The sequence below is a fragment of the Pipistrellus kuhlii genome, unplaced genomic scaffold (assembly GCF_014108245.1).
Source record: "Pipistrellus kuhlii isolate mPipKuh1 unplaced genomic scaffold, mPipKuh1.p scaffold_m20_p_19, whole genome shotgun sequence".
Classification (NCBI taxonomy): Eukaryota; Metazoa; Chordata; class Mammalia; order Chiroptera; family Vespertilionidae; genus Pipistrellus; species Pipistrellus kuhlii.
Window position 1 is genome coordinate 21,968,755 of NW_023425504.1, and position 14,923 is coordinate 21,983,677.

The following is a 14,923-nucleotide window of genomic DNA, read 5'->3' on the forward strand; positions in this document are numbered from 1 at the left end:
AAATTAACTCATAAGAGGTGAAAATGGTCACGTCTAACTAATTACCATGCTCAAGTACCTCCCAAAGAAAGCCAAGGCTGAGCCTTGTGTCTGCTTCCTACACTACTAAAACAAAAGCTTGCTGTAAAACCACTCAAATGTGTATCTAAGCTACTGAGAGCAAAGTAAAATGTTTCCTTGCCAAGCTCTACATTTGCTGGAGTTAAGTACTCACTTAACATGAAGCATTCTATGGTGTGGAATTTTATTTTAAAAATCCAAACTTCCCTTTATACCCAGATTAAGTAAAGGTACGTTAGGTAATTTAATTTTACTTAACCTACAACTTCTCACTGTGAGTTTCTGGGGTGCTTTTGAGTTGATTGTCATATCTATTTAATAAAATTATGTATAACAGAAACTACTTAAAATGTTAAAAAAAATCTGCAAAGTAATGGATTCAATAACAAGCTTGGCTACTTACTGGATGACTACACTGAGTGGCCAGATTATTATGTTCTTTGAATGCATAATAATCTGGCCACTCGGTATATATATATATATATATATATATATATATATATATATATATATATATATATTATAGGCCTGGTACATGAATTTGTGCATGGGTGGGTTCCGGTCAGCCTGGCCAGGGGGAGGAGACATGGGCAGTTGGCCAGCTTGCTTGCTGGTAGAACTCCTGGTCGAAAGGACAATTTGCTTATTAGCTTTTTATTATATAGGATATACATGAGTGGCCAGATTACTATACATTCAGAGATGGTAATAATCTGGCCATTCAGTGTATGTTACTTAGGCAAAGTATGTAATATTGCAGAGCCTCAGCATTCTTATCCAATATGGAGACGATGTGATCTCACATGGTAGATGTGAGAAATAAAATAATTTAACAGGCTCATGTATGTGAAATCACCTGGCTCAGTACCTGGTATGTAGTAGGCTCACAATACATTTTTATTGGAGCAGCATAAAGAAATACCATGACCTGCTGAAACCGGTTTGGTCCAGTGGATAGAGTGTCGGCCTGCGGACTGAAAGGTCCCAGGTTTGATTCCAGTCAAAGGCATGTACCTTGGTTGTGGGCACATCCTCAGTAAGGGGTGTGCAAGAGGCAGCTGATCGCTGATTCTCATCACTATTTCTAACTCTCCCTTTCTCTTCCTCTCTGTAAAAAAATAAATAAAATATATTTTAAAAAAAGAAAGAAATACCATGACCTAAGCATAAAAGTCATAAATTGTAAAATTCACTCACCCTGGCATGGCCAAGATTTTCAATACATTTTGGAGAGCAAGGAATGATGAGTTGGTTTTTCTAATGGAGCTACAACTTAAGGCTTCCATTTAATTAGAAAATTTAGACCTCCGAACAATACTACATTTTAGCTGTATTGAAATAAGAAAAATTTGCCTACTCAGAATTCTTCTTTATCCCTGAACCTTACTTGTTTTCTAAGTCTTCTCACTTTCCAAAACAGACTTGACTCCAAAAGGAACTATCTGTAAAGCATCAGATTACCGTCCAATACTTAGTGGTGCAACTGAGTTTAAAGGGGCTAGAAATGAGTATTGTGAGTAAAGGTAGCATTTTATGCAAATATAGGGCCCTGAAGAAATTCCATAACAATGAATAATCTAATCATATATATTATTTGTTGAGTGTATCCTAAACCACTCTGCTAATTGGTTTACATATATTACCTCATTTGATGTTCATTACAACCCTATATGTGGTATTTATCATTACTATTTGCCAGATGAGAAAACAGGGGCTCAGGGGAAAAAAAGTTAAATCACAAAAGTAACACATCTAGCAAGTGGAGATGCTTATGACCTTTTTTTTGGGGGGGGGGGAAGAGGGTTTACATTTATACTAGACAATAAGAAACTGTTATGACTACATGGTGTGCACCAAGTTGGAGGGGTAGTCTGTAATATTATGCTCTTGGAGCTTTTTAGTGGGCAGTATCCATGCCTGTCCTTCCATTCTTTATCAACCCAGTCTGGCTCCAAACATTAAACCTGGTAACATGATGCTCTGATAACATAGCATCCATTTAGAAAGTGCAGATTATCTCATTTTGCTTTTTCTGTTTCTGGTCACAGGTGGTGATGCAAGAAATCATAGTGATTATTTGAGGCATTAACCTCTCACCTTAACACAATGGACAGGCTCAAGTAAACAACGCACTGCTGCAGTTCTGAATAATAGGGTAGAGGAGGATGGTTATTTTCTTAAATGTACAAACGGCATGATTCACTTCTTCCCTGCCCTAATCTTTTCACTCGTCATTATAACACTCCCATACATACGCCATTTTTCAGTTTATCTGGCATTAAAGGAACCACACTAACTCTAAAGCAAGTTAAACCAGGGCTCACTCTTACCTCCTTACCCACCATTCTTCCCTATATTGAAATCTTTGGCTCAATGGAACTAGGAGGAAAGGCAACTGTTAGATAAAATCATGTATTAGCTTTTTGTTTCCTTTAAGAAGATTAAAAGAGCAAAATGACAGTTTGGGTTGTTTTTTAAGCATTTTACCTTTTCTACCAGCTTCTTTGCACTTTTCATAATGGACAATCTTTCATCAAGTATTTCCACACATGCTGGCCAGGCTGTGGCCCTCAGAACCCTGAAAAGAGGCAGGGTATGGAGGCTAGTTGGGGCTCACTGTGACATGCCAAACTGAAAACCATCTCCGTAGAAGGATTATTATCTTGCCTAAAAAGCCCATTCCTAACTGAACTGGGGAGAGATTAGAAACATAGAATTAGATCTCTCAGATAAATGTCTGCAATAAAAGGACACTCTTCTGATTCATTGCTTCATTCTAGAAAAATAATTCTTTTAGTCTTGCTCTGTATAACACATAGAAAATGGATGATTTTACTTTATCCTGGCTTATTCTACAATCTATGGCAAATCCCTTAAGTATTTTATACTGTTCCTGTAAGCATCCAATTGGATAGATACAAAAATGGTTCAATAACTGGGATCAAACCTAGTAGAAAATGGTTAAAGCAAAAATGGCACAGTTCTAGTATTGTTACTTCCTTCTAGTTACATGGTTAAATATATCAATAAATAAAGCAAGTGAATTCAGTAATGTACACTTAAATAGTTACAAACATACATGTAGAAAAAAGGATACAATAGTGCAAAAAATAAATTATTAAAACCAATAGGAGTATAAATATTATTTTATACAATGCTTTATAAAACCTGAACTATTTAGAATAGGACCTCAAGTCAGTGAAATAATGCAGCAACATTATTAGTATCTTTGCTTCACATTTCAATCACACAGTCATTCACTGATGAAAGAAAGAGAATTCAAGCAAAACCACTTTAAACTTTCAGAAAATTTTATGTCAAGAGCAATTTTTTTCTGCGCTCTCTAACACCTCTGCTGTGGGTATAGTTGTGCAGCGTGTCAAGAAGTATCTTAACACAGAAAGTTTCTAACAAGTCACATTATTTGGTCTTTCAATTGAATTTCTCTCTGTAATCAACAGCAGGGTAATGCCTCTATTTGATACTTCCTTCAGTTAAGCTGTTATTGCAATTAAATATATTTACAAGATGACTCCCCTAGGCAGTAGAGAGGGTGAAAATTCCTCTTCATCAATCCACTCTCACTAGTTTTGGTTTCGTGCTATAAAGGCGAGGATGCGCCGAATGCCATTCAGTCTATCCTTCAAGGACCTCATTGCTAGGAATGGAAGCTGAGCACGGCTTTCCAGTGGCAGAACTGCTAATATCCACCAGCACCAGGCTGGACCATTTGGGTTAATCTGCAACAGAGAAACAAAATTATTTCATCTTATTCCTGTGCAATTGACATCAGTGTGCAGGTTTTCAAAGTAGCAAAGTAAATATCCCAGGTGAAACTGCTTCTGTGTGTAGCAGAGACTGATAATTGCCCCTGTACCTATTTCCCCTTATCTTAGCTGGGTACATAGCCACCCAGAAAAAGACAACAGTTTTCAACCTCCCTTGCAGTTAGGTGAGGCCATCAGACAAAGTTGTGGCAAATTAGATGTAAAGGGAAGTGATATGTGTGACTTCTGGGTCATGCATGCCCTAGGAAGGGGGCACATGCCTTCCACTTTCCTCTTCTCTCCTTTTCCCCTAGCTAGAACATGGACATGGTGGTCAGGAGGACTAGGGAAACAGTCAAAGGGTGGTAGAGCTTTGTGAGGATGAAACCTGTAAGGATGGAATGACCTCATAGAACAGAGCTGCCCTAGGCCTCCTGGACATATATGCCTGCTATCTTGTTTAAGCTAGTTATTTTTGGTAGTTGTTAAAAGAAGCAAATCAGTATCCTAAAAGATTCACTATACTTCCTAGCCAGTGTGATTTAACAAGCTGGAATATCCACCTCTCAGTCTCTTCCACTTCTAAGATTCTATTTAAGATCCTTCAGACTGATATATGCAGCTTGTGGGCCTTCAATTTCCATGATCCCTTAGGCTTTGCATGTCTCTTAACTCACTTCATTTCCCTGCTTCTGGCTGAAGGCACTATAGTCCACATATGCTATGTCACTATATAGGGCCACAGTTACAGTTAGCTTCTCTCCTGAAACCAAGCCTGTGGTGCATAGCCCCAAAGCCCAACAATCCCACTTCACAAAAATTTCAAAAAGGGGACATCTGTAATACTTTCAACAACAAAGATAATACAAATAATAATAAAAATAAAACACATTCCCATAAGAAATGTATCCTGTGCCCAGGATACATTTAGTGAAATGGATCCTTACACTAAAGACCTTTCCCATCCCACACAAACCTTTCACCAAAATTCTGTTTTTCAGCAGCTGCTCAGGAATGCATTTTAGACATTGGTGACTTATCTCCTACTAAGCCTGAAATGAGCTTTCTGCCCCCAATTTTCTGAAGGCTGGTTTGGGGACTGTAGCGAACCACATTCTGGTCAAATTACCTACATGTGGGATTATCTGTCTCCAAATTGGTTCACTTAATTATGCCCCAAACCTCACTGCCCTCTTGGCTTCTCTGTGTCTCCAGCTTTAGTTGGATTAATTTTTGTCCCTCACTGCAGTCTGTAATATACTCTCCCTCCTATTATCAGTTTTGAATATTAGATGGACATATTCTGAACTTTCTTTCCCAGGATAATTAACTAAGATATTTAAGCTGATGTTAATATCTGACTATTTTTAAGAAGCCTTCTCCCAAAGCTAGAACGTTTTTATTAACGGTACTACTGGTGCTGGCGCACTGTCTGGATAAAACTGGATGTAATTTTGGCTTTTTGTTTGTTTACTGTTGCTGCCAAAGCAACACGATAACAGTCCCAATAAAAAAGGAAATGAAACCCCAAGTTTCAGCTTTCTGTTACGTATTGAGCCCTTATGAGTCACTCTGTAGCATCTGTGTGTTTTTGGTAGAAGATGCTGTTATCATTGCTGATCGCTATTTTCTGCCTGACCCGTAGAGAATGCTTTCCAGAAGGTGAGTGAAAGGGAACATTAAGTTCTATCATGAGCTTCCTCGGAGCTCTGCTGTAGTCCTGAGTCACAGTGTCCCAGAACCCGGAGCTGGATTATTTATTGGGAAGCACTAATTGGCCTTTCTCCCTTCAACATTCATGATGTATTTTTAATGGGGAAAAGGAGCCACCTTTGTGGTCTGGAGAGAGCAAGACATTTCAGCCCAGTAGGAACAAGCTGGTTTTTTAAAGCCTCAGAATGCAAAAGAAAGAAGAGAATTTAGAGATCTCTTAATCTATCTGCTTCAGTTCAAAGATGGGAGAAAAATGGAGAAAGGGGAAGGGACTTACCCAAGCTCACACAACTAGAGAGGTATGACTAGTCTTTTGGCAGGGATGTCAGAATACACATATTCTATTTTATTATTGTGAGAGAGTCAGGAATGTTGTAAGCAAAGAATCCAGAAAGTTCTGGAGGAGGTGATGATATAGGAGAGCCAGCTCAGAATGTGGGAAAGGTGACTGTGGGGAAATATTTGCCTAGGATAGTTCCAGTCTTGTCCTAGAAAAAGAGTGTCCTCTGATTTATACCAGGCAAGCAAAGCTTGGTGAATTTTAACCATCTCCAATTTCCTGGAGAACTTCTGGTCTGCAGCTTGATTTCTCAAAGGGAACTGTCCCCCTAAGAAATAGACTGACTCAGTAGATCCCAATGAACTGCTTTCTAGTATAACTCAGCCAATGGTAAATTTACTGTGTCCATTTTCTCAGGTCCTGTTCACCCCTGATGAGGACAATGACAAGGGTCTAGATCCACAGGACTAGACATGGAAAGACCCAGGAGTGAAAAGTTTCTGTGGACTTGCAGTTGGAATGTGTTAAGGTAGCTGGCCCTATTTCCTAGCTCCTGAAACAATGTGTGTGGGGGGGAGGGAGACAGTTATGAAGCTCACTGGAAGTGGCAGCCTTTGATCTCAGCTATCAGGACACCCTTCTCTCAAGCCTGGCCTTTATGTGAATCTTGTCACCTGAACACATTACCATGGTGTGAATCTGGACTCCAACTCGAGGTTCTCCTTTTGATGGTGTCTGTGTTCCCATCTCTCACCTGACTTATCTGGCAAAACCTGTCTTGGACCCACGTTCTTACTGCTGTACTTTAGTTCCTGGAATTCTGACCTGGGATCCTTTTGGTCTTACCCCTGATGCCTAATGCCCAGCCACACAATACCAGATTAGATTTATCTTGTTCCATGCATTTGATTTGCTAGATGACCACACATCCATCTAATCACAAACCCCAGATTCTTTCATCTGCTGGGGGCAACCAATTAAAAAGAGACACTTTATATACCTGAGGATCCGCATCTTTGTCTGGCATTGGACCAAAGTGATTGATTATCCGATTCCTAAGAGAATTTTTGAGCGAATGAAACCATGATGATGCTTGTTCATAGACACAGTTATGTAATCCCATGAGTTCATCATAATCCTCTCCTAGAACCTGAAAGTGTCAAAGTGAAAGTGAAACACTCTGTACCTTCTCCATCACTCCTAGAGCCACTATTGGTACCTGACTCTTTTTGAGCATCCATCCTGTCCCCCCTATTGCAAGGCTCACCCACCCAGCTTTCTCTTGTGTGGAATGTGAAAAGCTCCTCAGCCAGATGATGGACTGTGTAAATACTGCTGAGGGTGGAGGAAGGAGAAATATTTGGCTGGGCAAACTGGCTGAAAGAGCAACACATATAGAAAACCAGAAATGCAAACTGGCCTGAGTGGAGGCTTGATCTTAAACTAGGTTATGATGGCTTATGCTTCTCTCCTTTTCATTTTTTACACCTGCTTTCTCATTGCTTACTGGTAAGAGAGACACGAATATGCCTGTGTCTCACTTTATAACTTTATCTTCTAAGTTGAATATATTTTTTTCATTGATCAAATACTTATTAATAGTGTCCTACGTACTGACTGTAAGTATAAATGAACACAAGTTCATCTCCTCTTCTGCCCATTAGTCCAGAAAACAAAGGATTAAATGGACATGTCATCTTGCTGCCTTAGCAAATGATGTATTATTGGGAAGAGTTCTTAGCCAGGTTGCCCATTTTGAAATACAAATGCATGTGTGAATCTCTATGATTATCTCAAAGGAAAATATTTTAAAATATAAATAAATTGATAAAGCAATACACATGTGTAGATCCTGCTCCAGCTGTATTCTTTGGTACCCCTGGCAGAGCCCTGACTCTTAGCCGAATGGGCCCAAGGGTTGGTCTGGCTTGGCATTTATTATCCACGAATATAACTCAGCAACTAAGCAGGGAGAACCAGGGCAGGGGGAGTGCTCTCACTGCCACTCTACAACCCAGTGACAATCAGGCAGCATTCAATGTTGCGGCACCAATTTGATAAGAAATCCCACGGCCCCCAAATATGTTAAGGGATCTTTTTGAAACCAATCCATCTGCCAAGCCACAGGAATAACCTGGCTTTGGGATTCTTGGCACTAGCCACCCTTACCTTTTGGTCTTCAATATATTCAATATCGGCTGTGTTGTAGCCATCCCGCTGGCCCTGACGAAGGACCCTAAAGCGCCTCTTGCCCACACTGTCAATCACTGAACGGCCATCGGCAAAGAACTGAACATGTCTGATTTCTAGGATGCAGCCATATTCTGCAAACCTGTTTATTGGAAATAAAGTCAAGAAACTGAAATCTTCATGATTTGTTTCCCTAGCCTCACCAAGCCATTTCTACACCTACTGTGCCTCAAGGGACTTCTGACCATTCACCTGTCCCAGGATCTATAGCCACAGCTATACAACAGGCAGTGCCTGTGTAAAATTTTTTTTAATATATTAATATAACTGCTGGTATTTATTGAGTACATTCTATGTACTACGATACTATGCTCAGTGATTTTTGTGCATTTTTAACTCACAAACCCAATGATGTAGGCATTCTTATTGTACCCATTTTACAGATAAGGAAACTGAGTTACAATCAAGGTTAAGTAACTTGCCCAAAGTCAAACTTGTTTCAAGGCTGAAGCCAAAACATGAACTCAGGAAATTTGACTCCAGAGCCCACCCTCAAAAGAAGTTTTATAGTATATGCCACCCACTTAACAAAGGAATTATCCTGAGGTTCCTTTAAATAGGCAGCCTCTCAGAGAGAAATCAAGATGGCGGCATAGGTAAACCCTTAAACTGCTGCCTCACACAACAATTTCAAAACTACAACTAAAAGACAAAATGAACATCATTCAGAACCACAGGAAAGCTGGCTGAGTGGAAATTCTACAACTAGAAGGAAAGAGGAAAGCACACAGAGAATCAGAGGAGCTGCAAAAGGCTGAGGTACGGAGACATACGTGCAGGCGGTTGAGTGCCTGGTTGGCTTTCTCTAGCAAGAAGGAGACAAAAGCTCCCAAATGTGCTGAACTCCAGTTCTGACTGCACTGAACCCCAGTTCCAGGCAAGACTCTGGGGACTCAGGCTTATACTGGGGGAATCTGGACTGTCAGGTGGAAACTCAGAGGAGCCTCGAAAGGCAGAAGTCTGGAGGCACACATGCAAGTGCGCATGTGTGCAAAGAGAGAACTGACTGCCGAGTGCACTACTGGCTTTCTCTAGTGGGTGGGAAATGGAAGCTCCCCACTGCACTGAACTCCAGTTCTGCATGAGAATCTGGGAATCCAGATTCATTGGGGGATAAACTGGACTGTCTGGCAGCGGCTGAAATTCAAGGACAACTTACTCTTAGAGGTGCTTGCAGTGATTACTGAGAGACACTGAGATCCAGGGGCCTCATAGGGCAGGGCTGGCTGGAAACCAAGACTGTCTGATCAGCCCTGAGACTCTGCCCCATACAAGCTGAGCAAAGAGGCTTTTGCAATTTTACAAGGCTTGTCTCATAAGGCTGTCTCCAGCACAGAAGTTCTCCTGGCATAGACACAGCTGATCCTCTTGGAGGCAATTGGTCTGGAGGTCAATTTCTCCCAGTTGATACCAACAATAATCAAGACTGTAACTACAACAAGGCTGTAAACAATCCACAAAGGGGTGCACCAAGAGTGTCCACCTCAGGTAACTGGGGAGGCAGAGCCACTTGGCCAAATAGGACACCTAGCACACAAAGCCACTCTACCAATTCAGGGAAAGAGCAAAAATGCGGGGACAAAGAAATAGATCACAAACAAAAGAAATGGAGGAAACCAAATGACTGGATAGAGAGTTCAAAACCATAGTTATAAGGTTTTTCAAGAATTTTTAGAAACCGTTGATAAATTTAGTGAGACCCTCAAGGATATAAAAAAATATCAATTAGAAATTAAACATACACTGACTGAAATAAAAAATATTATATAGAGACCCAACAGCAGACTAAAGATTTGAAATACAAAGAAGCAAAAAACACTCACTGGGGAAAGCAAAAAGAAAAAAGAATCCAAAAAGTTGAAGATAGTGTAAGAAGCCTCTGGGACAACTTCAAACATACCAACATCAGAATAATGAGGGTGCCAGAAGAAGAGAGAGAACAAGATACTAAAAATGCATTTGAAGACATAGTGACCGAAAACTTCCTCCACCTGGTGAAAGAAATAGACTTACAAGTCCAGGAAGCACACAGAACCCCAAACAAAAGGAATCCAAAGAGGACCACACCAAGACACATCATAATTAAAATGCCAAGAGAGCTAATATTAAAAGCAGCAAGAAAAAAAAACAGTTAATTACTTACACGGGAGCACCCATATGGTTATCAGCTGATTTCTCAACATAAACTATGCAAGCCAGATGAGAGTGGCAAGAAATATTCAAAGTGATGAATAGCAAGAACCTACAACCAAGATTACTCTACCCAGCAAAGCTATCATTCAGAATTGAAGGTCAGATAAAGAGCTTCACAGATAAGAAAAAGCTAAAGGAGTTCATTACCACCAAACCAGTATTATATGAAATGCTGAAAGGTATTCTGTAGGAAGTGGAAGAAGAAAAAAGTAAAGATAAAAATTATGAACAATAAATACATATCTATCAACAAGTGAATATAAAAATTAAGTGAACTAAAAATATGATGTACAGAATAAACTGGTGAATATAATAAAATGAGGGACATAGAAAGGGAAAGGACTGAAAATTCTCAGGGGAAAAGGAGTGTGGGAAGAGACTGGACAAAAATCATACACCTATGGATGAGGACAGTGGAGGGGGGGAGATAAAGGCAGAGGGTGGGGTGGGAATCAAGTGGAGGAGAGCTATGGGGGGAAAAAGGGAACAATTGTAATAATCTGAACAATAAAGATTTATTAAATAATAAAGAAAAAATAAAATTAAAAATAAATAAATAAATAAATAAATAAGGAGGTAAGGAAGTAAATAAGCAGCCTCTCACATACTAAACTGGGAGCTAGAGGGATCCTGATCCTTACAAATGCCTATGGTCATGACCTGGCTAAGTCTCCTGAGTAGTACCTCCCAATCTCCTGGGAAAGTCCTAAGGAAAACCAAAAGCTTTCGCCACCCACCTTCCTTGACTCACACAGCTCCTCACTTACCCCTTGACAGGATCTCCAAGGCACATGCCGAACTGTCTTGTGCCTGTCTCAATGCATCTACGAATCATCAGACGGTAGCAAGGCTCAAATATGTGTAGGGGACAAGGAACGGTGGGATAGGCCATAGTACACACAAAAATAGGCACATTCTTATTTAAGCTGTAAGGAAGAGTAAATGATATGATTCTCAATGCAATGGAGCACAACACAGAAAGGCTGGTCACATGTCACCACGTGGTTCCTCCACAGGAAAGTAAGGAAACATTAAGTGTTTGTTGTTGTTGTTTTAAAATATATATTTTTATTGATTTCAGAGATGAAGAAAGAGGGAAAGATAGAAACATCAATGATGAGAAAGAACCAATGATCAACTGCCTCCTACACAACCCCCACTGGTGATTGAGCCCACAGCCCAGACATGTGCCCTGACCAGGAACTGAACTATGACCTCCTGGTTCATAGGTCAGCACTCAAGCAGTAAGCCATGCTGGTCAGGCAGAAACATCAAGTTTTTATGGCTGATAAAAAATACTGAAATGCAACTGATGGTGTGGGCTGAGTCTCATGATGGGGTTAGCCTAAGGGCTGAGGTAAAAATGGACATTCTACACAATCTAATTTGGCTAAAGTTCTCTATCTAGTACATTAGCATGGTAAGTGACAGCTATACTTCATATTTTTTTCTTCTTTCATGCTGTCCACTCAACAATCTCTCCAGGTGTCTTGCTGGCAGTATGGGGAAGGGTAGTGGTGGTAAAAGTGGGCCCAGATCTCCAGAACAATAGTGGGACATTCCCTACATTTTCTGCACCTCAAATTTGCAAAGCCCCTATAAATCTGCATGGCAGGTCCAGCTGGGAGGAAGAGGGAGGAACGGAAGGTGGGAGTAATTTAGCTTAGTGATGCTCAAATACATCTGTGCAGCAGGATCACTGAGGGCCCTTATATCCAGACCAGCAGGCTGCAATGCCCCCTGAGACTCTTGTGCACCAGCTATGGAATCAGGACCCAGGAGTTTGCCCTTAACAAGTGCCATGAAGGTTCAGACACAAAGCCTGAGGGGGTTCCACCAACTGGGCCAGCTCCTCCTAGATTCTGTTCTCATATGTGTCTAATAAATCCAATATAGGAACAGCTAAACCTATCAATAGGTATAAGACCATTTGTCCAAATCTCAAAAGGATTAAATTTAGGATGCCTTTAAATAGAAATGTAATATACTTCTCTATAGTATATTCCAGTTTTTGTTAATAAAACGTTAAATAATATGTGAGAGGAGGGCTCACAGAGATTCAAGACAAACTTAAGAATCAGAAATAAAGATAAAGATGCCCTGAGTGGGGGGGGGTGCAATGGTAAGATATGTTCACATATAATACCTTAATAAAAAAAAAATGCCCTGAGTAGATGTAATATAAGTCAATGAGGGGGGGAAAAAAGGATTTAATTTCTAGCTTCCCAGGAAAACATGTTCAAAGTGCGAGAGACATTTAGACAGTATAAGCTGGTGGCAGTATATAAATGGTTCTCTACAGGGCAGGCATAAGACCAGAACAGTTTTTGCCACATGGAACCTCACCCCCAGAATGCTGTGAGGGTACCACTGGAGTTGAGACAGGAGGGCAGCAGTATGAGAGGCAGAAATCAGTGATTGTCTCCTGTTTTGTCCACTAAGTGAGCTGTTCTTCCAGCCAGGCAGAGAACCTGGAGCCCTACTTGCATCCCCATCCTTACCTTTCACCTCTCATCACCTGTACATGGCAGAGGACACAGCACTCTTACAATTACCATTTATTAAGTACTTACTAGCCACTAATTCATTTGATTTTCATAACAAGTCCATGAGGTAAGAACTACTATCATCCCCAAACTACCGATGAGGAAACAAGGCCCAGAGAGGTGAAGTGACTTGCCTAGAGTCATGAAATACATTCACTTTGTGGCAAAACTGGGTCATAAGTCTAGGTTTGGCTGACACCAAAGTTCTTAACCTCATAGCACCTCCTTATGTATTTGAAAACAGTCTTCTAGACACTTAAACTACTTCAACTGACTCCTGCCAGTGACACCTAGTTACTAGTGCCAAAATCTGACCTGGCAGTGGTTTGGCTTATGCTTCTTCACCAGTGTACTGGTAAATGTTGAACAACTGACTTTCTGGGGGTGGGGGAATCCCTGGTGTATAGCATTTGCCAATTTCCATAGTGCAGATACTCTCACCACGGCCAACTTCAAGCTATTGACATGGTATCACTGAATGAGAAGTTAGGATGAAATGTGCATTCAGCTCTATGAACTGATATAAGTAAAACTGAAAATAGAAACATGCATATACATACTTAGAAAGTTCTTCCATTTCCTCTTCATAAAGCCTCTTTCGTTCACTGAGTTCTTCTGGAAGGAATTTGGCTATTAGCTCTTCCATTATAACGTTTTTGTTGTACTTTCTTGATGCCAAGCACTATATGAGGAAGGAGGCAATTGGATATTATGCAGTCATCAGAAAAACACAAAGCACTTCTTATGCAATCAGTAGAATAGTCAAGTTACCCACATATTGGAGTAATTTGGGCCCACACATTAGCAGCTCATACTCTCATAATGTATGTATTCTCTGCGTGTTAGAACAGTCAACAGTTGGGTGATTACCAGAGGGGAAGCAAGGGTGGAGGAAGTAAAAAAGGGTAAAGAATGGGATAAATGGTGATGGAAGGAGACTTGACTTTGGGTGGTGAACTCACAATACAATATACAGATAATATAGAATTGTACACCTAAAACCTATATGATTTCATTAACCAAGATCATCCTGATAAACTCAGTGAAATTGATTATTCTTATAATTAGAAAAAAGTATTCTAACAAGGGAAAAAGACCTGCATTTATGTTTTAAAAATCTCACTGTTTTCTCAAACACTGAAATTGAGATCATGTTCTTGTCAAAAGAGGGGGAGAAATCCTTCCCTTTCCATTTTCTGATTATTGTGTTTATAAGCTCACAGAAACAGTCTCCATCTGAGACATGTGAATGTCTATGGTCAAAAGGTTCAGGGAACTAAAAAGTAATTTTTAATCATTGATCCTTTCCTGCCCTGCCCCACCCCCACCTCACCCCAATGCTTGGCTTCTGGATATTTCAAGCCTAAATATTTTTTTGTTCTCTATCTTAAAAAATACACAACTAAATACTGGTGATTTTAAAAAATATATACCATCTAGTTATCACTGAAGTTATGTTATAAACCATGATTTCAGAACTGAACTCAGGCTCAATTATCACTATTTCTCTTCTCCCAAACATCCCTATCACATGCAAATCCAGGCATCTGTAAGTACAGGGCATTAAACTGTTTGGACCTGGCAATAAAACATCTGCCGAGAATTGCTCACTGTGGAAGCTACCCACGCATGCCCAGCAGTGGGAGTTCCTGAGTATAAAATTGTTACCTTCAGACAATTTCTCCTTTCCCAGTATGGGCTATATTTATCTATTCTGCACTGAATATGATTGAAATAAGATATTTATCTCCCTGGGAATGGTGCAAGTGTGATCTTTGTGAAAACAAAGTGATATATGATAATATCTTCTAGCCCCTAAGTCTGGGACCCCACAGCATCTGTCTCCAAGATGTCTTATCAGCCACTGCCATTGTGTGACTGCAGGAGAACTACCTGCTTTGCCTAATCCTGGTCTTGGGGAAAAGCAATGACTCAGGAGGTAGCCAAACCAAGAAGGAGGTGACCTCTGATGCTCAAACAAAAACCAGGAAGGGCATATACTAAACCATTAACAATAGTTTTCTCCAGGTGAAGAGCATAATGGTGGACTTTTCTTTTTTCTGTTTATCTGAGTGTTGCAGTGTTACCGTAACACAAACATATCACTTAAGTAT

General features: G+C 40.2%; 1 protein-coding gene across 3 annotated transcripts in view; it reads right to left on the reverse strand.

The window, feature by feature from the left end:
• Positions 1 to 3,350: 3,350 nt before the first annotated feature.
• The window catches only part of LONRF3 (LON peptidase N-terminal domain and ring finger 3), a 33,598-nt gene continuing 22,025 nt past the window's right edge, over positions 3,351 to 14,923 (reverse strand). For all 3 annotated transcript variants that reach the window (XM_036443267.1, XM_036443266.1, XM_036443268.2), the window contains 5 exons: positions 13,370 to 13,491; positions 11,031 to 11,189; positions 7,990 to 8,152; positions 6,821 to 6,970; positions 3,351 to 3,800 (listed from right to left, as the gene is read on the reverse strand). In XM_036443267.1, coding sequence (XP_036299160.1) covers positions 3,645 to 3,800; positions 6,821 to 6,970; positions 7,990 to 8,152; positions 11,031 to 11,189; positions 13,370 to 13,491 — 750 coding nt within the window. In that variant the 3' untranslated portion in view covers positions 3,351 to 3,644. The remainder of the gene's footprint in view (positions 3,801 to 6,820; positions 6,971 to 7,989; positions 8,153 to 11,030; positions 11,190 to 13,369; positions 13,492 to 14,923) is intronic.